Source organism: Trachinotus anak, unplaced genomic scaffold (genome assembly GCF_046630095.1).
Source record: "Trachinotus anak isolate AG129_WGS33_773 ecotype Australia unplaced genomic scaffold, CSIRO_AGI_Tana_v1 ptg000028l, whole genome shotgun sequence".
NCBI classification, from domain to species: Eukaryota; Metazoa; Chordata; class Actinopteri; order Carangiformes; family Carangidae; genus Trachinotus; species Trachinotus anak.
Genome location: NW_027273879.1, coordinates 1193893 through 1217251, shown reverse-complemented (window position 1 = coordinate 1217251; position 23359 = coordinate 1193893). Strand labels below are relative to the sequence as shown.

General features: G+C 44.1%; 1 protein-coding gene across 3 annotated transcripts; it reads left to right on the top strand.

The window, feature by feature from the left end:
- The first annotated feature begins 1011 nt into the window (after positions 1–1011).
- LOC139611897 (metal transporter CNNM4) lies at positions 1012–22458 on the top strand. 3 transcript variants are annotated; one of them, XR_011686376.1, is made up of 9 exons: positions 1012–2538; positions 6269–6412; positions 7175–7309; positions 7675–7844; positions 10382–10478; positions 12888–12977; positions 15114–15289; positions 15848–17160; positions 17206–22458. XR_011686376.1 is itself a non-coding variant. In XM_071466923.1 (8 exons), exons 1-8 carry the CDS (start codon positions 1068–1070, stop codon positions 16394–16396), a joined length of 2832 nt encoding a protein of 943 aa, XP_071323024.1. In that variant the 5' UTR covers positions 1012–1067; the 3' UTR covers positions 16397–22458. The 3 variants fall into 3 exon arrangements, 2 of the variants coding, with proteins under 2 accessions (XP_071323024.1, XP_071323025.1); XM_071466923.1 differs by having other exon boundaries at positions 15848–22458; XM_071466924.1 differs by lacking the exon at positions 12888–12977 and having other exon boundaries at positions 1053–2538; positions 15848–22458.
- Positions 22459–23359: the final 901 nt, after the last annotated feature.

Sequence of the window (23359 nt, the reverse complement as noted above, 5' to 3'; positions counted from 1 at the left end):
TTATCAGATTTCAACTTTCAGCTGTTTGACCAGGAGGTGGCGCTGTAGGCCTGGACAGAGGGCAGCGCCACAGGCTGGATTACATAACCGTCAGTCACTGAATATTAGGACCTAATAATAAATAAAGATGGTTAATAAACAGTTCACAGGTCGAGTTAACAGGAAAATATCAAGATTTTAACACAGAGAAATGATGGTCAGACACTAAAAAGATATGAAGTCTTTCCTTTGTGACACAGCTCTGATTTAATTAATAGTAAAATGCATTTTTATAGATTCAGATTTATAGTAGAGATAGTTTGTATCATTATTAATATTATTATTATTACACAGACAGAGCAGATCCCAGCTGCAGAGAGGCTCTGCAGAAAACGCTGAGTGTCTCTGCATCCAGCATCCAGGACCGGGCTCGGTGCCAGAGGGATGCTGCAGGATGTGGGGGGGGGGGGGGTCCACAGATGCCATGTGCGTTTACATAACAGCAGCTGACTTCGGATACAATAGGATGAGAAACCGCTGGACAGCAGCAGCGGCAGCGGCGGAGGCAGCGGCAGCGGCGGCGGCGGCGGCAGCGGCAGCGGCGGCGGCAGCGGCAGCGGCAGCATCCCTCCGCTGTGTGCCGCATTGCCCAGAGCCTGTCAGGGAGAATAACAAGGGGGGGGGGGGGGGGGTGTGTGTGTGTGTGTGTGTGTGTGTGTGTGTGTGTGTGTGTGTGTGTGTGTGTGTGTGAGTGTGTGTGTGTGTGTGTGTGTGTGTGAGTGTGTGTGTGTGTGTGTGTGTATGTGTGTGTGTGTGGTGGGGGGGGGGTAAGTGAGTGGAGGGTAAAAGGGGTAAAAACATATTTTGGGGCATGTAGGAGCATCATCAGAAATAAAGCGTGTAATCACGGCCTGTGGGGGGGGGGGGGGGGGGGGGGTGCAGGGGGCGGGGCGCAGGGAAGGGGGAGTGTGTGTTTGTTTATTAGCTCTACCTGTCCCTGTCCGGTAGGCGCTGATGACGGGGGGGGCGGGGCCGCTCGGACATGAGTAAATGACGTCACTCCCAGGTCGCCGAGCAGAGAAACAAACATGGCGGCAGAATGGAGCGGGCAGCAGGGCTGCGTCCTCACCGTCGTGATCTGCCTGTGGAGCGCCGTGGGCGGCCGCACGGGGACGGCGGCGGCGGCGGCGGCTGCGGCGGCGGGGACCGGCGGCAGAGGCGGCTGCGGGAGTCAGGTGCTCGGCATGCGGCTGGAGAGGAGCGACAAGCCCGCCAGCACCAATGACGACGGTGTCATCCAGGTGACCGAGGAGAGCACCGTGCAGCTCCGGTTCTACGGGGTGCAGCTCCACTCGGGCGCCTGGACGCAGATCCGCTTCACGGAGCTCACGGACGGCGGCGGCGGGGACGAGGAGGAGGCGGAGGACGCGGCGGCGGCGAGGAGCGGCAGCGGCATGACGGACGCGCCGGACAGGACTTGTGCCGATTTCACGAAGGACATCAACGTCGGGACCTTCATGAACGTCAGCAGCCGCGGCACGTCGGGGCTGCTCACCGTGCACATCAAGCCGCTGCGCAAGAGCGAGCCGCACAAGGAGTACGCCCTGTGCGCCCTGAGCGCGGACGGCAGCCGGTGGGTGCTGCTGGGGGACAGTGATGGCAGGGTGCTGGTGGTGGAGGAGAAGAAGTCCCTGCTGCCCGTGTGGCTGCAGGCCATCCTCATCTCCTGCCTGCTGGTGCTGTCCGGGATGTTCAGCGGCCTGAACCTGGGCCTGATGGCGCTGGACCCCATGGAGCTGCGCATCGTCCAGAGCTGCGGCACCGACAAGGAGAAGAAGTACGCCCGCAAGATCGAGCCCATCCGCAGCAAAGGGAACTACCTGCTCTGCTCGCTTCTCCTGGGCAACGTCTTGGTGAACACCACCCTCACCATCCTCCTGGACGACCTGATCGGATCGGGCTTGGGCGCAGTGGTCGCCTCCACCATTGGGATCGTCATCTTTGGTGAGATCGTCCCCCAGGCGCTGTGCTCTCGCCACGGGCTGGCCGTGGGCGCCAACACCATCTCGGTGACCAAGCTCTTCATGTTCCTCACCTTCCCGCTGTCCTTCCCCGTCAGCAAGCTGCTGGACGTCCTGCTGGGCCAGGAGATCGGCACCGTGTACAACAGGGAGAAGCTGGTGGAGATGCTGAAGGTGACGGAGCCGTACAACGACCTGGTCAAAGAGGAGCTCAACATGATCCAGGGCGCCCTGGAGCTCCGCACCAAAACCGTAGAGGATGTGATGACGCCCCTGGCGAACTGCTTCATGATCCAGGCGGACGCCGTGCTGGACTTCAACACCATGTCGGAGATCATGGAGAGCGGCTACACTCGTATCCCCGTGTACGACGACGAGAGGTCCAACATCGTGGACATCCTGTACGTGAAGGACCTGGCGTTCGTGGACCCGGACGACTGCACCACCCTGAAGACCATCACCAAGTTCTACAACCACCCGGTGCACTTCGTGTTCCACGACACCAAGCTGGACGCCATGCTGGAGGAGTTCAAGAAAGGTGTGTCAGCAGAGTGTGTGTGTGTGTGTGTGTGTGTGTGTGTGTGTGTGTGTGTGTGCATCATCAACATCTTCATCATCATCACCATAGCCCTTCAGCAGCTGGTTTCTCCTGCAGTGAAATCAGCTGCTGTTTGGTTTGTTGTGGAATGAAAACCTGCAGCCATCACTGCCTCCACACACACACACACACACACACACACACACACACACACACACACCCTGCCCCCCCCCCCCACCCCCCCACCCCCCCACCCCCCCCGCCTGCAGGCTCTGTCTGTGTTGATCAGCACTATTGATGAGTGGAACATCCCAGCCCACATCTGAGCAGCAAATCAGAAGTGATGCAGAGCGCAGCCACGTTTCCTGGACAGAGGCCGAGGCTCTGGCCTCAACCTCAACACACCTGATCTGAAAACGTGCGGCGCCCTGGAGGTGTCGTGGGGACAAAAAGAGAAATAATTCATCCTCACAATTTCATATTGAGTCAAATATTTTTCTTCCTCCTGTCTTGTGCAGATGACCCTGCAGCGTCATCAAGTCATTATTCAACCAGTGTTCTCAGATGAGAGAGATGATGATCGTAAATTTAATATCTTTGGGTTTTTAATTGTTGTTTGGATGAAACGAGACATTTAATGACATCATTTGACTGTTTTCTGATGATTTATCGTCATTTATGTATTTTATTAACATTTATTCATTCAGGTGCGTCCCACTGAGGCAGGAATCTCATTTTCAAGAGAGAACTGAATGCACATTAAAAAAAAAACATAATAACACAATTCATGATTAAAAAAAACAACAGATGAAGATGAAGAGTCCAAAAATACAACACAACACAACCACCCTCAAACTACCCGAGAGCAGAGGTGGATCTGTTTACTACAGATCTGTTTTTACTGAAGGCACCAAACTCAGAAGCAACTGAGGCAACTTTTTGTTTTTGCCACTATCTCACAGTTTAAATCTGTGGCTCTGTTTCTGTGCTGCTTGTCAGGAAATGATGTTAAGATAAGGAGAAAAGCCTGTGAACTCTGCAGCTTTAGTAATGAGCTGGACTCTGTATTCTGTGATTTAGTGTTTTGCACTTTGCCTGAACAGAAATCTGTGTTTAAAGGTGAGAGTTTAATGAGTGACGTTGGCTCTTTGCACAAGTCTCTCGCAGCAGCTGCCGCCTGTTGTTTGAGTATCTGACAGAACCAGAAGTCCCTCAGACTGACGGCGCTGCAGCCAAACCTCATTCTGTCTGACCCACAGTCAAAAACACACACACAGGGGCGACCTGATAGCTGAGTGTGCAGGGCGTCGTACCACGCGGGTGTACATTCTCTGAGCAGGCGGGCCCCCGGTTCGACCCCCGGCTGGTCGGACTCTTTGCTGCATGTCACTCCCCTTCTCTCTGTCCCATTTCCTGTCACTCAATCAAAAAATAAAGACATGAAAATACACAAATATTCAGTTTAGAGAAAACCAGAACATTGACATTTGAGAAGCTTTTGTTTAAAAAGGTTAGTTCCAGTTTCAGCCTCGTCTCCAGCGTCGCCCTCCTCACGGTGGGCTCAGGTCTGTGTCGTGTTTGAGTGTCATACATGTGACGGGAGGAAACACGATGTGCGTTTTCATTCATCAGCCACAGATCAGTGTTGGATATAATCTGGATTTCGCTGCTGATCATCTTCAGTCAGAGCAGGAACGCGTCAGGGAAATCAGCCGCCGTGTAATGGGATGAAACTCTGCACGTTCAGGTGCACAGGATTAGTGCCGGAAATCTCAGCGCTGATATCCACACCTTGAATACAAAGCGGGTGTCATAACATAATCATCGTAACAGCGTCGCACCTGCAGTGAATTAAAGCTGATTATGAGGACAGTGAGGCTATTTTAAGATGCAGTCGAGCAGTAAAAGAGCAGAGATGAGCAGATTCAAACAGCTCTGTTGAATTTATCTGTGATGAAAAGAGCCCAGAGAGATTCAGTTCACTGTCACACGAGACAGAGAAGAGCATAAACTCACATTTTAGAAGCTGGAAACAGAAAATCTTTGGCATCTTAGGTTGAAAAATCATGAACTGATTATAAAAACAGCAGCTGATTCACTTCCTGTTGATCAGCTCACTGGTTGTTGGAGCAGGACTCGTTCCAGCTCTGATCTGAACCTGCAGCAGGGTCGCTGACTGTGACCTCTGACCTCCCTGTGGCGTGTGGGCAGAGGGGAGGGAGGCTAACGTCGAACACAGTCTCAGACAGCATCAGGCAGCATCATCATCATCATCATCATCAGTTACTCTGATAGCAGAACACCTGATGTCAACACTAAAAGAACCTCACTCTCACCAACATCATTCAAAAACTTTATTCAGTTGCTGTTGGCTACTTTGTTTTTCTGGGTCAAACAATGACAGTCGTCCCAGTTTAAAGTAAAAGTAAAGTAAAAGTAAAGTAAAAGTAAAGTAAAAGTAAAGTAAAAGTATGCCGAATGGTGTATGATCGGCTCCTGTTTGTGATGTTTCTGTGGATGTACAGACAACTGTCACCGGACGACTGTGACACTGAGGAAAAGTTGAAGATGCAAAGAATCTCAGGCAGGTTCTGTAGCTGTAAAGAGCTTTTGCTGTGATTTTCTGGGTTGGTTTATGGACAGTGAAGGTTGCACTGAATCTATCACATCAGAGAGGCTCAGATCCTCTCTTCTGATTGGCTGACTGACCTGTTGTTACTAGAGCTCCAGAGAGAAGCCTGAGAGAGGAGATGTAAAACTACACTGAGATGGTTCAGATAAAACACAGGAGAAGTTAAAATATGGAGCTTTAATATGAACTAGATGCCTCACTGCTTCATGTCTCACTGCAGGTTTTCATCAAGTTTATTATTTTTATTTGTGGAGAATGATTCATTTACTGACACGAGTCGTTCAGATCAGCCTGAGCAGAGAGTTGGTCTCAGATTCACTGGGACATGTTTGGAGACTGAGGCACATATAACACAACACACAACACACGTGTAGACTGGGCAGCATCGGTGCACAGGCCTGAATTCCTGTCGACCTGGTGGTGTTTCTCACTGGCAGCCATCAGTGTGCACATCATGTCAGGTGTGTGTGTGTGTGTGTGTGTGTGTACGTCCACACTCAGCCTGAGAACCATCCAAAGGTTTTATGTGTGTTGTAATGAGGGGAGCTCAGAGCGGAGCCAGGAGTGGATTAATCTGTTGTCTCTCTTTTCCTCTGCCACATCCCCCTTTGCTCTCTTCCTCCTCTCCCTCCATCCTCCCCTCTTTATCTGGTTTTGGCATTTCCTCCCGCTCTCTTCCCTCCAAAGCTCTTAGTGCAGTCTGGGCTATATTAAGGCCTCAGGCTGTCCTCCCAGCAGGAACAATAAATCCACTGATGGATCGAACGGCAGCGTGACGCCACACCGCCTCCCAGACAGAAAAACAAGAAAGGATGTTTTCATGAGTGCGTTTGAAGGGCAGCTGCTGAAGTTTAGGAGGCAGCAGCTGCAGTGAAACTCACCCCCCCCGTGTTTGATGCTGCCCTACTTTCCTGGCAGTTGATTTCTTCACAGCCTAGAGAACGTGTGGGGCATAAAATCATCAAATTTCGATGTACGCTCTCAGCGGTGCACTCATGGCTGGTTGGTTCTCTCTCTCTCTCTCTCTCTCTCTCTCTCTCTCTCTCTCTCTCTCTCTCTCTCTCTCTCTCTCTCTCTCTCTCTCTCTCTCCTCTCCAGGTAAATCCCACCTGGCCATCGTCCAGAAAGTGAACAACGAGGGGGAGGGGGATCCTTTCTACGAGGTGCTGGGATTGGTCACCTTGGAGGACGTCATCGAGGAGATCATCAAGTCAGAGATCCTGGATGAATCTGATCTTTACAGTGAGTCAGCGGCTGCAGGTCGTCGGCCGTGACACAGATTCTGATGCATCAGCACAAAACACACACACAATGTAAAAACACGGATGTGGTTTAACAATAATAATAATAATAATAATAATAACTTTATTCATATAGCACCTTTAAAACAATTGAAGCAAAAGCTTTGATAGACAAGAGGCTCAGGAGACGACATAAAAACAGAAGCAGGACAGAGATAAGGTGAAGTTCAAGAGGGAGACAAACAATATACTTCAATATAAATGAGGACGACTAGAGTAGATGTCATATAAAAGCAAGAAAAACAAACACACACACACACACACACACACACACACACACACACACAAAATAAAAGCAATAAAAAGACAATAAAGAGACGATAAAAAGACGACATCACATAAAAGCAGGTCTATAAAAATTGGTTTTAAGAATTGATTTAAAAGACGTCTCTGATTCTGCCTCATCTGGTCGCTCCAAAGTCGAGGGGCCTGTAGACTGGGGGGGGTCTTCAAAGTCTGAGACCCCCCCAGTTTTCAGATGAGGAAGCTGCAGGCTACAGGTAGTTAGCTTAGCTTAGCATAAAGACTAGAAACAGGTGGAAACAGCTAGCCTGGAACAGAGTCTGCTCCTCTAGAGCTCATGAACTAACATGTTGTATCTTGTTTGTTTAAAAATGACAGGTTGTGGTTTTAGAGGGGGGGGTCATGGTCCGGACTGTATCTTGACTTGAGACGTTGTTGTGGATCATCTTTCTTTCTGCAGCTGACAACAGAAACAGGAAGAAGGTGGATCCCAACAAGAACAAACGGGACTTCTCAGCCTTCAAGCACGAGGGCGACAGTAAGGTGAAGATCTCTCCTCAGCTCATGTTGGCAGCTCATCGTTTCCTGGCCACAGGTGAGCTCTGAGGGGGCAGCGGCTAATCTCAACTGATCTGTGTCGTATCTCATTTACACCAGATAGAACACAACAATCTGCATCAATGGAGCATTTTTCTTTATTTTATGATCTGTAGTTTTAGCTCAGTATCTGACCACTGCATTAAAATAAAGTTTTTAAGTCAATATCTAAAAGAGAGGGGGGGCTTATCATTTTGTACCGAGGTTCAGTCGTCTCTAAGATGCAGACGTCAGATCAGTTGTGTTTGGATTAAGACTTGACCTTAAATCCAGTTCAGAAAAAAAAGAGCTTAAAAAATTTAAAAATACCAAACTGAGGTCTCTGTGTTTTCCTGACTGCCCCCCCCCCCACCCCCCATGAAGAGGTGAGCCTGTTCAGCCCGTTCCAGATCACAGAGAAAGTCTTACTGAGGATCCTCAGACACCCGGACGTCATCCAGGAAATCAAGTTCAACGAAAACGACAAACGCTCGCCGCAGCACTTCCTGTACCAGAGGGGTAAACCTGTCGACTATTTCATCCTCATCCTGCAGGTGAACACACATTCACACACACACACACACACACACACACACAGACACACACACACACAGGAGAGATGTTACAGTCATGCACAAGCTGGTTTGATGGAGACTCTCTGAGACTCTCGCAGCTTTCTGCAGATCCACAAGACAAACACAATAGCGTCTGTTCTCAGTTCAGAATAACTGTGTTTGTTCATCACTATAACGAAGATCTGATCATATTTTAAGATAAACTGAGATGATTCTTTGCTCTGTTTCCTTCACTGTCGCGTCGGAGCAGAGCGGCTGTCGAAGGGTCATAATGACGTCAGATTGGATAACACAGGTTGACCTGTTAAACTGGTGACAAACAGGTTTATTCCAGGTCACCACGTCAGTCTGGAGGCGGTACATGCTAAACACGTCCGCCTCTTAAGACTCGCCTCACTTAAGGTAATTAAACAGTTTGTTTAAAAAATAAAAAAACAAAAAACCAACACTGATTTGTCTGTAAATTCCATTTTGTGGTGATTGTTAACCACATATATATAGATATAGTTTATATTTCTAATTATCTGCCCATATTGAGTGTATCTTTAAGGGTATGTATTTTCAGAATACTCAGGTATATTCAGGTGAATTTCTTCTTCGTCTGCCTGTGGACGTACAGTCCAGGTTTGCTGATGATTATAAATGTGAAAAAAACAGACGCTGCCACTTTGGTAGAATCTTAAATTTTCATTATTTTCAAAAAAAATCCAAATAAACTACTTTTGCAATAAAATAAAATAGACACATCAAAGATATGGAAAAACACAGTTGTGCTTTGTTTTGCGTCGGGTTGACGTCTCTTAATTTTACCTGGATCCCTTCGTTCTTTTTCTGAGTTTACGTCACTTTCAGAGAAACTGTGGCTCAGTTGGTCAAATGCTGACAATATTTCCTGATAAAGTTTCCTCACTGAGTGAAACGACCCGGACGTCTCTCAGTGGCAGCCATGATAAGAGCTGGTCTGATTCTCCCACAATTCCTCGTTGCAGCAGCATTTAAAACGACGCCCCGCTGTAGATGCCCTTATTCTTATTTCAGCATTTCAGTCCTGTTTGTTTTGAGTTTGTGGTCAGGGAAGAAGGATTTATCCTCCATGGGTTATAAATAAAGTTAAAGTGCAGTCGGGTTCTTCTCTTTCCTCGACCTTGTGACGTTTTCCATGGAGGTCGAGGAGAAGTGGTGAGGAAGCAGGAAGGACCACAGAAGACGTGAACGCCTCCAGGGAATTTCTTCAGATTTTATACAAACGTTCACTCAGGCTCGAGGATGAACTGATGAGAATTTGGTGGTCAAAGGTCAAAGGTCAAGGTCGCTGTCTGTCCCATTTATTGTGAATGCGAAATCTCAGGAACATCTGGAGGGAATTTCCTCACATCTGGCACAAACAGGTGATTAGTATTTGGAGGGTGGAGGTGTTAGTCAGTGGTTTCCCCTCTTTAAGTAAAGGATCTGAATTTGAGTTTGTCTCCAGTGTTCCGCAGAAAAGCTGCAGAGTAAAACGTCCTTGGACAAATGTTTATCTGTGAATAAACATCTATTATGATATAAGACGACTGATCCAGACCTCTGATTATAATTAGTCGTCTTTGTGTCAGTCTGGCTCTGATGGTCGGGGGGGTGTCGGAGGGGGCGGCTCCTCACGCTGCTCGACCTTCACTAATATACATCCTCTTACATAAGTCGAGGGGATTGAGGGGTTAAGGAGGACGGAGGAGGAGGAAAGCAGATGAGAAGCAGCGAGCGCCGAGCAGCCGAGCATATGGAGTGAGAAATAAAGAGCGGAGAGGAGTTAGAGGAGGAGTGTAGGAGGGAGGAGAAGAGGAGACACTGTCAGTCAGTAAATCCCTCCTCTGCACCAGGAAGAGGAGACAAAGAGGCAGCACACACACACACACACACACACACGTACAGTATCAGTACACGAGGTGTCGCAGCTTTATTTATTTCTTATTTCTTTCTTTCAAACAGATGCAGCTGAAAGAAAAGAATCCATCAATAAAAAATGAGATTTGATCAAATGAAATGAAAAACATGAATTCAGTCAAACCTTTATTTATACAGCAAAGCAAACAATTCTGAACAGATAAAGCAATAAACAGTAGAAACATTGGGTTGTGTCACACACAGACACACAGTTTCTTTTGGCTCAGTGTGTGTAAATGTTTGTGTATCGTTGTGTTTGAATGTGTGTGTCAGTACACGGAGACTTTGTTGTTGACACCTGAGGTGTGGATAAGGTGACTGCAGACACTCAGGACGCAACCTGAGCACAGCTGCTCCTCTTCCACCAGTGTGTGTGTGTGTGTGTGTGTGTGTGTGTGTGTGTGTGTGAGTGGTGAAGAGACACTGGACCCCTGGCAGAATGTAATATTTATGGGATGTCAAAGTGTTTGTGTTACTGTCACAGGAGACGACTTTGCACAGCAGAACCTCCTGACTGAGACACACACACACAAATGTCATTTACACTGTCAGATAAAAATGAAACAAAATGTTTGTGTGTGTGTGTGTTTCAGGGCCGAGTGGAGGTGGAAGCTGGAAATGAAAACATGAAGTTTGAAACCGGCCCGTTCTCCTATTATGGAGTCATGGCTCTAAGTACACCATCACTGGGTAAGACAGTACACACACGCACACACACACACAGACACAATATATATATATATATATATATATATATATATATATATATATATATATATATATATATATATAACACAAATAATACAAAAAAATTAGCAACACCTCCACAGTTTTTTCTACCAACTCATCAGATGAGACACATTGACGCTTGCTGTGTTTTATTTTGAAAGGACTGACTTCCAGTTTGATTAGAGTAGAGCCACCTCACCGTTCTCAGGCCTCTGTTGCATGATGGGTAAAGATGGCGGTGTTGGTGGTTTTCAGGAGCTGTGACGACAGTTAAAAGACAACAAACAGACACAGTTACATAAGAGGCTGTTTCCACGTCTGTGATTGTGCAGAGTTAACACACAGTGATGCAGGTTTTTACCTGACAGGTGGAGGGTGTGTGTGTGTGTGTGTGTGTGTGTGTGTGTGTGTGTGTGTGTGTGTGTGTGTGTGTGTGTGTGTGTGTTGTAGGTGGCAGGTGTTGGATGATGTAAGCCTGTCTGAGGAGGCCACGGTGTCAGGGCTCAGGCAGCATCATGTTTGGTTGGTGAAGTCGTAACACTGGCGCCTCCTGGTGGCTCAGCGTCAGAACAGCTGATAAAATGTTTCTCCTCAGTTTCTCTTCTTCTTCTTCCTCTTCTTCGTTCTGTTTTTCTCTCTGTGCTGGATAAACTGGTGTCTGTGCTTCTTGTGCACATTATGCAGCTCCGTGTCTGTGCATGTGCAGCTTCAGATCTGTCAAACACTTGATCATGTCTCATCCTAAACTCCCAGCCTGTATTTTTAACTTAACCTCCTCTGTTAGAAAAAAAACGAGTCCTGGAAACTTTCCTCATAATTTCCTAAATTATACCTGATGGGCCTGAGCAATGTGGCACTAATCAGAAGAGAAATGTTCAGAGACATGTTATCTGAGGTGTTTAAATTTTAATCAACAAATAAATCCTGATGTGTTATTATAGGTCAAGGTAAAATAAAACTTTATTAATCCCTCGGGGGAATTTCACAACATACCCAGCAGTATATAAAGAAATTTAAATAATCCCACCTTCACACATGAATGGATCAATATTTATAATCCAGTAATATTACAAACATTATTCTGCAGAATGAGTTGTTTTTTTACTCTTGGTATTCTTTTTTTTTTTTAACTTGGAAAAGCTTTTATTTCACAATTAACATTTGACATAATATCAGTATTAATGCAAATGGCTTCATGAGCCTTGTGCACATTTCAAACCAACAAAAACAATAATAATAATAATAATAATTTTCAGTATGTTTCATCACCATTTTACAGACAGGTTCTTCCAGAGGTTTTCTCTTATAACAGCTTTTAATTATTTACAGTTGAACGTCTGAAGCTTTTACTTTAGTTACTACAAACTGCCAAATGGGGGAAAGAGTACTTTTGGTACTTTGAATATATTTTGATGCTAATACCTTTGTACTTTTACGTCAGTAAGATTTTTAATGCATGACTGAAACACAGGCTTTTTCACTGTGGTGTTGGTGCTTAGTACATCCTCCACCACTGCTCTGCCCGTTGAACAGCACTGAACGTGAGATTTCTGTGTTTGTGATTATAAAGCAGGTCTAGGTTCTATATTAATACTGTGAAAGTATCAAAGCCTCAGTCCACAGAGAAATGCACACAGCCTGTATTCAGAAACTGAGCCTTAAAACCAGCCGTCAGGACCTCTGGAACTTTGTGATGTCACAACAAAGCAGTCACCGCCCTCAGCCATGCCCCAAGCCCCGCCCACCTGGACCCACCATCCAACCTTGCAGGATTTGGTTTCTGACCCACTGACCTGTTGTTACTAGAGCTCCAGAGAGAAGCCTGAGAGAGGAGATGTAAAACTACACTGAGATGGTTTTTGGTTCTTAAAACCACAAATATATCTTCTGATGGAGATCAACACTTCAGATAAAACACAGGAGAAGTTAAAATATGGGACCTTTAATGTAAGCAGAATGACATGGTGTTAATGAGCCAGTAAAACAGCAGCGGCACCAAAAACAAAGAGTGACACACAGAATCAGCTGATGGCAGTAGAGCCAGAGTTGCATATCATCAGACCATCAGTCACTTCTCCATCTTTTATCAGGACTGTTTTTTGATTCAGGCGTAGAGCTGTGGAAACGTTCAGTGAGCTTCGCTGCAAACACGCCACAAATGCAGCGAATGAGCAGATTAGTTTTCACTCTTTGAACGAGGAAGACGATCAGAGGAGTCGGCTGCTGCGTCCTCCGAGTAGAAATAAAAACCTCCTCAAAATGACTCCACCTGAAGCGCTGCGGTGGACCTCAAGCAGGGATGTGATCTTACACAAATAAACCAGCTCACCTCTCTCTCTCTGCCCCTTCCTCCCCCCCCCTCTCTCTCAGCCGTCACCCCTCCTCTCTCCCCGTCAGTGGCGTCCCCCCCTCCACGACGCCTCTCTCTTAAGAGGTTTTCTCTGTTCTCTCGTTTCCCAGGTAAACACTCGCATGGGCCAGAGGAGGGAGGGAGGGAGGGAGGGGTTCCTCTTTTAATACGATCTCTCCATTTCCTTTTTTTCATCATCTTCAGAGCCCTGATCCAGCAAGTACAGGCTCGTAGTAAAGACAGACAGATGGCAAGAAGTAAACACATTTCACATTTTTCATTATCAATTTGGCTTTTACCCTTTTTTCTGCTTTTTTGAGCAGCCACTGGTTGTTTTGCGTCACCTTTGACCTCATTCAGAATTAAAGTAATAGCTGGGGGCTGTGTGATAGTTATATGGTTTGTAGTGCCGGGTATCATTACTTGTTGCCTTACTTTGAAAAATTTAATATTTTGGGTTAATAAAACCGAAAAAGTAATTTTCTTGTTTCTATGTAGTGTTGATATAAAAAATGAGTAATTGTTGTCATTATCTAATCTGTTCATTCATCACATGGTTCATAAAACATCAGAAAGTTTTAAAAAATACCCACAAAATTTCCCACAGTCCAAGGTGACAGTTAAAAAAAGATTTTTAAAGCTCCATCCAGTCTAAAGGTAGATGTCCATGTGTTTGTGATTATAAAGCAGGTCTAGGTTCTATATTAATACTGTGAAAGTATCAAAGCCTCAGTCCACAGAGAAATGCACACAGCCTGTATTCAGAAACTGAGCCTTAAAACCAGCCGTCAGGACTTCTGGAACTTTGTGATGTCACAACAAAGCAGTCACCGCCCTCAGCCACGCTCCGAACTGATTAATCATCACTACAATAGATTAGTCTGTAATGAATTTAATATTTAGTTGACATAGTCTTTGCAGAGGCTCAGGTCAGTTTACCAGGCTCCCCCTCACAGGTGAGGATGGAGACAGGTGTGACGGGCCTGCAGGTAGGTGGTCACTGCTGAAGTCAGCAGGTGTTACCTTAGCACTGCGAGGAGAGTCAGACAGTCTTGCTGGATGGGGCTCCTGATGCTCTTAATTTGTAACCCTGTCACCACCTCCCCCTCTTTAACCGCTGATCTACGGTCAGATATTATTCATGGCTCCTGTGATGTGATGTCGACAAGAGGAGCAGAGTAATCTGACCGCAGACCTGTGGTTAAAGGAATAGTTTGTCATTTTGAGATAGAAGCTTGTTTTCTTTCTTTCTTTCTGAGAGTTGGGTGAGAAAAACAAAACTACTTTCATATCTGTGCAGAAAATACCAAGCTAAGTTTAGCTTAGCTTAGCATAAAGAGTGAAAACAGCTAGCCTGTTTCTGTCAAACAAAAACAAAACAAAATCCACCTTCCAGTACCTTTAAAGTTTATTCCTACAAAAAGTGTTAATTAGTGCTAGTAGGTGGGTTTTGTTGTGTTTGTTTCCCCTATTTGTAGGGTTTATGCTAAGCTAAGCTAATTAACTTCTGGCTGTAGCTTGCAAAGCCGCTAAGACATGAAGGTAATATCAATCTTTTCATCTAACTCTCAGCAAGAAGACAAATAAACACAATTCTCAAAATGTCAAACTATTCTTTTTGGCACTAATGTTCTTCCGTACCTCCCACTTGATCTCCTCTGTCCGACATTAAACTGACGTTCTCTGATCATCACTGGCGTCTCCCTCCTCTAACACAACCCTCCAAGACAGACTACAGGGATGCCTTCCTGCCCCTACGTCACCACCTCCATGACATCACTAAAACCAGCCAATGAGAGAGGTTCCTCCTCTGACCTCAGACAGTCCTGCTGTAGCCATAAAATGCTCAAACGATGCACTTTGCCTCGTCGCATGGCATGTTTGTCGCATTCTTCACACCATCACTCAGTCGTGTGTTTCAATGTGTTTAATGTGTATTTGTGTATTTAATGTGTATTTGTGTGATGTGTTGCAGTGTGTTCATCGCGCCTACACCTCCACACTGTCGACATCAGTGGGTTCACTTCATTTTCCCTGTTTTCTGACACCATCATCTTGTTTTCACATCATTTTTCTCTGTTGTTTCTTGATGTGTTTTCTGCTTTTGTTAATGTTTAAATGTGTGTGTGTGTTTGTGTGTGTTTGTGTGTGTGTGGGTGTGTGGGTGTGTGTGTGTGTGTGTGTGATCTCAATTGCTTTTTTTTTCATCCTCACCCTCTTGCTCACTCTCTCTCTGTCAATCCCAGAGTTCCGTTCTCCGTCACACGGGGGCAACCTCAACCGCTCGGCGTCTCTGAGCTGCACTGAGCGCGCTCCGGAGAGCGGCTCTGTCAGTGGGAGCAACACTCAGATCCCAGGCACCCCCTTCCAGTACATACCAGATTTCTGCGTACGTGCTCTCACGGACCTGCAGTTTGTCAAGGTAACTCTCTTTTAACTGATGCCAGGTCAGTTAATGAAGAACAGCAGCTGTGTGCAATTTCCTGTCATTTTATGCAAAATATTAATTATGAAATTCCTTTTTTTTAATACTGTTTTTTTTTTTTCTTTGGGACATGAGGTATTGTTTTTATACTGTTTATTGAGGTGCAGATAAATCTGAATTTAGTGTCTATTCATCTAACTGATTTACTAACCAGCACACATAGATTTTTTTCTCAGAATTTCATGCCATTAATTTAATGAGCAGTGGTGCCAGATACTTTTTATTTAACGTTATAATATATAATTTTCCCACATTAAAATGTCTAAAAACAACTAGACCTATGTTGTGTATATTGTTCAGTTGTGTACTTACATTACCCCGAATCTTTCCATCAATTCTTATATCTGTGGTTTTAATCATGGTCATTGGTCACAACACAAAATCACAACACAAATGCAAAAAGCCACAACACAAATACAAAAAGACACAACACTGTTCTCTCACGCCGCCTTTTCCATTGCTGTGTGTCTTATTGTTGGTGTGTCGGCCCCTCAGGTCACTCGTGCTCAGTACCAGAACGGTCTCCTGGCGTCCAGGCTGGACAGCACGCCGCAGTCTCCAGAAGGCAGCCACACTCGTCTGGACACGTCTGTCTCTTTGCCCCCCGTGACACCACCGGGGACTCGCACTCCATTGCCGCTGGCCACGCCCCCTGCAAAGCGCCCGCCATCTAATGCTCAGCCGACGCCGCCGAGCAGCCGCACCAGTCTGCCCCACACCACCTCCTCCTCCTCCTCCAGCCGCAGGCCAAGCCAGTCTCTGCCCCAAGCCACTCCCCCTCCGAGCAACCACACCTCCCTCTCCCACACCCCCCCGTCCTCCATGAGTACGGTACCGTGCACCCTCAACCCCCACCCAACTCTGTCATCCAAGTCCCAGCCGTCCCCGCCCTCTGCCGGCCCCGAGAACGGGCCGGGAGAGACCACCACTCTGCTCAGTGAGCAGCAGAACTGCGTGGGCCCCCGCCGGCCCAGCCACACCCAGGCACACCACCACCCACACGTTCACACCATCAGTCACGCACACACTGAAAGCACCATCTAACTGAAGTCCCTGTGGGGAAACCAAACTACCTTTGCACTCACACACTGGCACTATTTCTTCTTCCTGTTTGCTCGTTGTCTCCTGAACTTTTGTGTAGACGTCTGAGGGAAACTGAGGATCAGCACATGATGTGTGTTTTGTAAACAGATCCTCCTTCACCCCTCCTGCATGCCCCCCCAACACTAAAAAAAAATCTAGAATAGAAACAAAGAGGGTGGAGGAACAGGGAACACTAGTGAGTATTGTTAGACATGTAGACAGGGTTGCGTGTGTGTGTGTTTGTGCGTGTATGTGAGTGTGTGTGAGTGTGTGTGTGTTGTCTGTTTTCAAAGGATCAGTTCACCCAAATTACAAAAAGACACATTTTTTACTGCGTTTTGGTTTCATTTGACCAGATTTTACGTTTCAAGTTTTCTGCTCGTTCTTAATACAGTAAAGGTGAATGAAATTTAATTTGTGGTTTTCACAGTGTTGAAAATTTTAATTTTATAAACTAAACAGAAACATTTTCCTCACAGAAATAATTTTCCTTACGACAGTTTTTTTTAAGAGGAAATAATAATAGCTCTAAAACAGTTGGCAGTGAAAACCAAACTAATATGGATTCCTGTTGACTTGAAATGTAATAGATATGTTGTTTTATCGTCTGCATAGAATTTTAGTTCTCACACGGCAAACTCTCGAGATTAGTCGTTGACGTGGGAATCTTTCACATCTCTGTCATGGACGCAGCAATAGTCCCACTTGTGATTTGAACACTTCTTGTGTCACTTCATGTTGTGATTCAAATCACTGTGTATTGTACTGAGTGACTCTTGAATTGTTAATGGTACGGAATCAGTGCTTCGGTCACCTCAGAGCAGCACAAAAGCTGCATCATTTGTTGCAGCTGAAACTGTGGGAATTTTTATTATTATTTCTTTTTGTAATTTGTGTGAACGGACCTTTGAAGTCATCTCCGGTAAGACATTAACAGAAGATGTACATTCCCACCTGGCGTGTCCAGATCAGTGCTTTATTCTCAACCCTGCGACACAGGTTACTGTTTAGAGAAGTTCTTTTTATGTAGCCTCTTAATTTTCATTTTACTTTTCCAAAGAGTGAAACGATAAAGCTAAAAAAATCTACAAAGTTAAGAGTCAAGGTTTCATTTTCACCAAGTGTGTGTTTTTTTTTTTTTTGGTACGTCTTGTTGTTGATCACCTGTTTGAGTGTGTTCGTTGAGGTGAGTCGTGACAGGCGTGAAGAACTGATCTGTGTCTCCTGCCTTTGTCTATGTCTGTGCTGAGCAGTCAGTGAGTCAATTCAACTACCAGCAAATGGACCAGATTCACAGTATTGAACAGCTTCTGCAGTCTGAAGGGAAAGTTAAACAATCGTACCAGTGAATTTGCACGTTTTCGCCCATTTTATACACATTCTGGACGCTTCGAGTCATTCTTGAATATTTTTGCAAACCAAGCTGTAGTTTTTTTAAATGTCCCCTCATTTCTATATTGAAACTTGCTTGAGTGGTGTAATTGTGCAGTGTCTAAACTGTATAACTGCACAATTTTCATGGTACAAAAAGAAATGAAAACGGACATTAACACAACTCAAACATCATCACTATAACTTAAAGAAATTTCTCAGTGTCCCTTTAATTTAAACAAAAAAAATCTGAAGCCCAGCTGCAGGATTGGATTTAATTTCAGATGTAATTTTCAGGTTTTAAAAATCTTTAAATGAAAATTGACACAAATTGCGAGATGAAATACAATTGGAAGACTAATAAGTAAATAGAATAACCTAAATACAGTTTTGCATTTAAGATTTTTTTAAAATTAATTTTTCTTTTACATTTTGAAATTTCAATTTCGAGACAGAAAAATATCATAGATTTGATTAATTATCAGATAAATACTTTAAGTTCACCGACATACAATTGAAATGCAAATTCAATAAATTAAGTATAAATAACTTTTTAAATGTATCAATTCATTAACTGATAATATTTAAGCTTTATTCCAGTGGCACACTCCATAAAGAGTCTGCCCATTCCTCAGAGGGAATAAATGGAAATCAATGGCTGCCTTAAAAGCATTGGAAAAACAAAATTCTAAGATTCTGCAGATTGCAATGTAAATAGTCAACAGCAACATAAATTACACACAATTCTGTAGCTCAGAGGCTAAAACTTGCAAAACCACTGGTATGGTCCTTTAAGTCACTATTAGTGCTGTGAAGGTGGATGTCTTTCTGGCCTACCTCCTGTCCAAGATAATATGTTTTAAATTATTTAATTAAGAGGGATATGAAATTAAAATATTTATTTTGCGTAATATTAATTTATATGTATTTGACATTCAGTTTGTTGTTTTATATTTTAGTGATTATATTTATTTTTGCTTCATTTGGTTCTTGAAAACTCTGCAGATTGAGCTGAAGGACAAGCTGCATATATCAGATGACACTTACTGCACAAACACTATTTATTACGAACAGATTCCGCTCAACATCTCCACTAAATATTCCTCACTGTGAATGGAGCTCGGTGCGACGCCGGCTCCTGCTCAAAGCTTCACATCGTTAAGACACAAATGGCCAAACTGGATCTGAAGTCGTTGCTTTAAACGACGCACAGAGGTCGTGGCTGATGTCAAAAACTCTTGGTTGGAAATTACACTGGACTTTTTTTTATTTGTTTCCACTGAGTTCGTGTTTGTCTAAGCTACAGGTTTGAGTTGACAGAAGAGAGGACAAGTGACATGAAGACCAAATAACCCAGAGCAACAAGTAGTTTCATGCTCAGTTTTCAGTAGCGAGTATGTTCACAGCACAGTTGGCTGGCTTTTCAGTTCCACGCCATCTGCTGTGCAAGTTTAATGAGGGGATTTCTGCATGTTCTCTGCACAAGACGACGTTATTAAAGAGTCTGATAACATACTGTCACACAAACCCTTGTCTCAGAGGCTCTGGACTGCGTTGCCTGTAGCCAGGATTTTAGATTTTTCACAGTTCTTGGTTCAGTTCCATTTTCTGCTATAGTTTTATCTAACAGAGCAGTCGTTTGACATTTTTGGAAATACACATTTTATTCACTTTCTTGTTGAGAGTTAGATTAGGAGATTGATGCTACCAAAGCTGTAGCCAGCAGGCAGTTAGCTTAGCTTAGCATAAAGACTGGAGACAGTAGGAAACAGCTAGCCTGTTTCTATCTAAGGTGAACAAAAGCTGTAAAGCTTGTTTGATGGTTTTGGTTTAAAAACCCAAATATGTTTGTTTTATGGAGAGTTATCTGATAGAACTTGGCCAACTTGTCCTCACATATATTCACTCCATTTATGTACAGAGTAAACAAAGAGGATGTGGAGGTGTTGCTTCCAGTCTTTATGCTAAGCTAAGCTAATTGTCTCCTGACTCTAGCTTCATATTTACTGCACTGACATGAGTCTCCTCACCTGTCAGAGGCAAGAAAGTAAGACAGTGTGTTTACCCAAGTGTTGAACTGTTTCAAGTAAGTTTAATTCCTTATAATGTCATAATTTGACATGACTGACTGAACTAAATTTCCTCGGGGGGGAGCAGTGATTTCTTTAAAGGCTCTGAGCCTCTCTTCTGATGGTCCAAGTGGGCGGAGTTTGGGCTGCTGCTTTGTTGTGACATCACAAAGTTCCAGAAGTCCTGACGGCTGGTTTTAAGGCTCAGTGTCTGAATACAGGCTGTGTGCATTTCTCTGTGGACTGAGGCTTTGATACTTTCACAGTATTAATATAGAACCTAGACCTGCTTTATAATCACAAACACATGGACATCTACCTTTAGACTGTGTGGAGCTTTAAGATTACTTACATAACTGGTCATTTTACTCTTAAACACAAGATATATTGTGTTAATTAATCTTGAATCCACTTGGTTGATGGACAGACATGACAGTGGTATAAAGTAAGAGCATTTCCCAAACTGTCAGATGATTCTTTCAACCTGTCTCACACATGTATTTATTAACCTTTGAGCTAACCGTCAGCCCGGGGTTAAGGATTGACACTTGAACATCAGGTTAACATCTCGGGAAAACTTACAGCACAATGACTTGTTGAGATTTAATGGACAACAAACATTCCACATCGTGTCTTCACAGTGATGTGAACCCGGTCTAACTGTAACCTGAGAAACCTGTGTGTTGTTTTCTGTAACTGGACAACATCTTCCACAACATTTCCATACGTTGTGTTTGTGTGTGTCCGTGTCCGACATTCCAAACCAGGGATTCATTCACATACATGACACTTTACACCATGTGAAGGACGTTTTGATGTGTGTGTGAATGACACTGCACCTGTTCAGCCTGTGTTTAGAGCAGACGAGCAGGTGGAGGACGTTTGGTTGGACCGACGACGCAGAGATAAAGGGATTAATGTGAAGACTGGAGCGGCTCACGCCTCGCTCTCGCTCCCTGCGGCTGACGAGCTGAGCTGAGCTGAGATGTTAAAGCTGCTAGCATGTAATCTACCTATTCTTTCCTATGTATGCAGTGACCCTGAAACGATTGAAGTGACTGTAAAGATAAATTATTTTGTCGATGATATAGTGGAAGATATTTATTTGAAAAGATACAAATGAAAAACTTGTTGTATAAGCTAGCACTGATTTGAAAACACTTTAAACTTGTGAGTTATGTAGCATAAAGTCTGAAAACATGAATATTCCAAAGCTTTTTTTTTTCTTTTGTGGGGTGATTTCTGGAGTGACGTGATCAAGGCTGGATTACCAACTGAGCAAAGCCCCAGGTTCACTGTGTCTGCTGGTTTGTGGTCATTTGATTTATTTAAATATAGATTGGGGAAATGCACCACTGAAGCCCAAAATCAACTGTTATGGGCACAAAGGTTTATTTTCTTAACTGAAGGTCTTTTCTTGAAGAGTATAACACTGTTAAAATCTGATTTTAATACTTGATTATTTACGTTTTGTGTCCACATGTTGCACATTGCTAAATTGATTTGTGCTTTATGAACTGACTGCAGAGCAAACCTGGAGCCAGCATAGGAGTGGGGAGTTACTGGGGCCCCAGCAGCTCCTTTTTACCCTGGGGCCCCCTGAAGAGGTAAATCCGGCCAAGGAGAAGATCGTCACTCTGTGAAAACCATAGAATTTATTCAGCAGGAGGTGAAAACCTGCTCATTAAATGCAAATACACAGTCGACATAGCCTTACCCTGTGTGTGAAGAGAATTTAGACCTGCCTGCTGGTTCATATAGGTCTCGTAGCAATTGGTTTCCAGTGAAGCCACTGGCTGGCAGTTTGTGAACTGGGAAATGTGAAAACAATTGTTCTATACTTAGTAATGTTGTATTTATTGTAAGCATTGTATTTATTGTTGGTTTTTTTTTGTTGTTGTTTTGTTATAGACGTGCACCTGAAGGTGTGGTTCTGTGAAACGGGCTTCCAGCTGTAAGATGCAGCTTTTTAGTGGGTGTCTTTACCCAGAAACACTGTGTTCAGTTCTCTGATTGCTGTTTGTGTTTTACTTCTGTAAATACTCTGTACATGAAGAGATGTTGAAAATAGCTCTATTTATAACGAGAGATGGTGTTATTTTAAGTTTGATTTCCATTGTTTTACTAGGAAGGCATCGCATAGCAATAAACACTGCACACAGTTGACCTCAAAGATTAATTTACTCCTCCTCTATCTCCTGGAGCTTTTTCCCATTAGAAGTGAACTGAAATCCTTCCCATCCTTCCCCTTTCCTGTCATCCTCTGCCATCCTGTATCTCCCCCCTTTTTCTTCTCTCCTCCCACGCTTCCTCCTCACTTTTCACTCCTTTTTCCTCATCTCATTTTTCATCCTGCCCTAATCTTGACTCCACTCCCGCCGCTCAAAAGTATTGAAATTCCTTCAATCCTTTGACTGCCGGACAGATCTGCTAAGCCGTTTTTATTGCTCGACCTTTTTTTTTTTTTTGGTCTGGAGCAGGGGAGCTGGGCTTATCAGCAGTTCCTGTCGTGTTGTTTTTAGCCCGGCAGCGGTGTGATGATTAGACCTGTACGAAGGTTAAATATTTTCTGCTGCAGAGTTTCTCAAGCCGGTGACTTTTCCACACTGTGTATCATTCACAAGTGAACTGAGGTTTCATGCATGTGGAGAACGGTGCATTGCATCTATTATCATCCACTTTAACTATATTTAGGTTAGGATTTCTTTGCACATGAGAGACATTGAATCAGTTTTTTACAGGTTTTAAGAGCTGCCGTGCAGATTTGAGGTGATAAAAGGAACAAAAATATAAAAATACTGATGGGTAACCACTACAATAATACTGCTAATCCAGGCAGGATTCCTAAACTCATTTCTCCAGGGTGTATACAGATGTGGAATACCTGTTTGGCAGGTTTTAATATTCAGACACTGTTGCAATATGTTTGACTTAAGTTTTTTGTTCTTTTATTGCTGTGGTTGAGCAGAGACGGAGGAGCACCTCCAAACATGGACTGTGTAACTTAAAGCAATGTGTACATACTATTTTATATAACTCCTGTAAGGCATTTGAAGAAATCTATGAGGTTAATAAACCTGAGATATATTTCTCTATAGAAAATCTGTCTCTTTGATTCAGCTGCAGAAACTTGACTCGTTTCACATTCACTGATGTGAGAAATGTTTACAGGACATGTGGGTGGATCCTCAAATTCTGTTATCAAAAGGAAGCTGGTTATTATATCTCTGTCAGTACCAATGCAGCACTTCTCCTTCACAGACTGCACAAATGAAAACTATTATTATTATTATTATTATTATTGTTATTATAAGCAGACACAACAGGGAATACACACCATAGATTGGTTTGATGACTTCATGCTGCATTGTGCTGAAGCTCAATTTAAAAGATAGTGTCACATTTTTTCAAGTCTGTCTTAAGACAGTAATCACATGCCCACATTGAAAGAGTCACTTGTCTCTGTAATCAGTTCATACTGGTT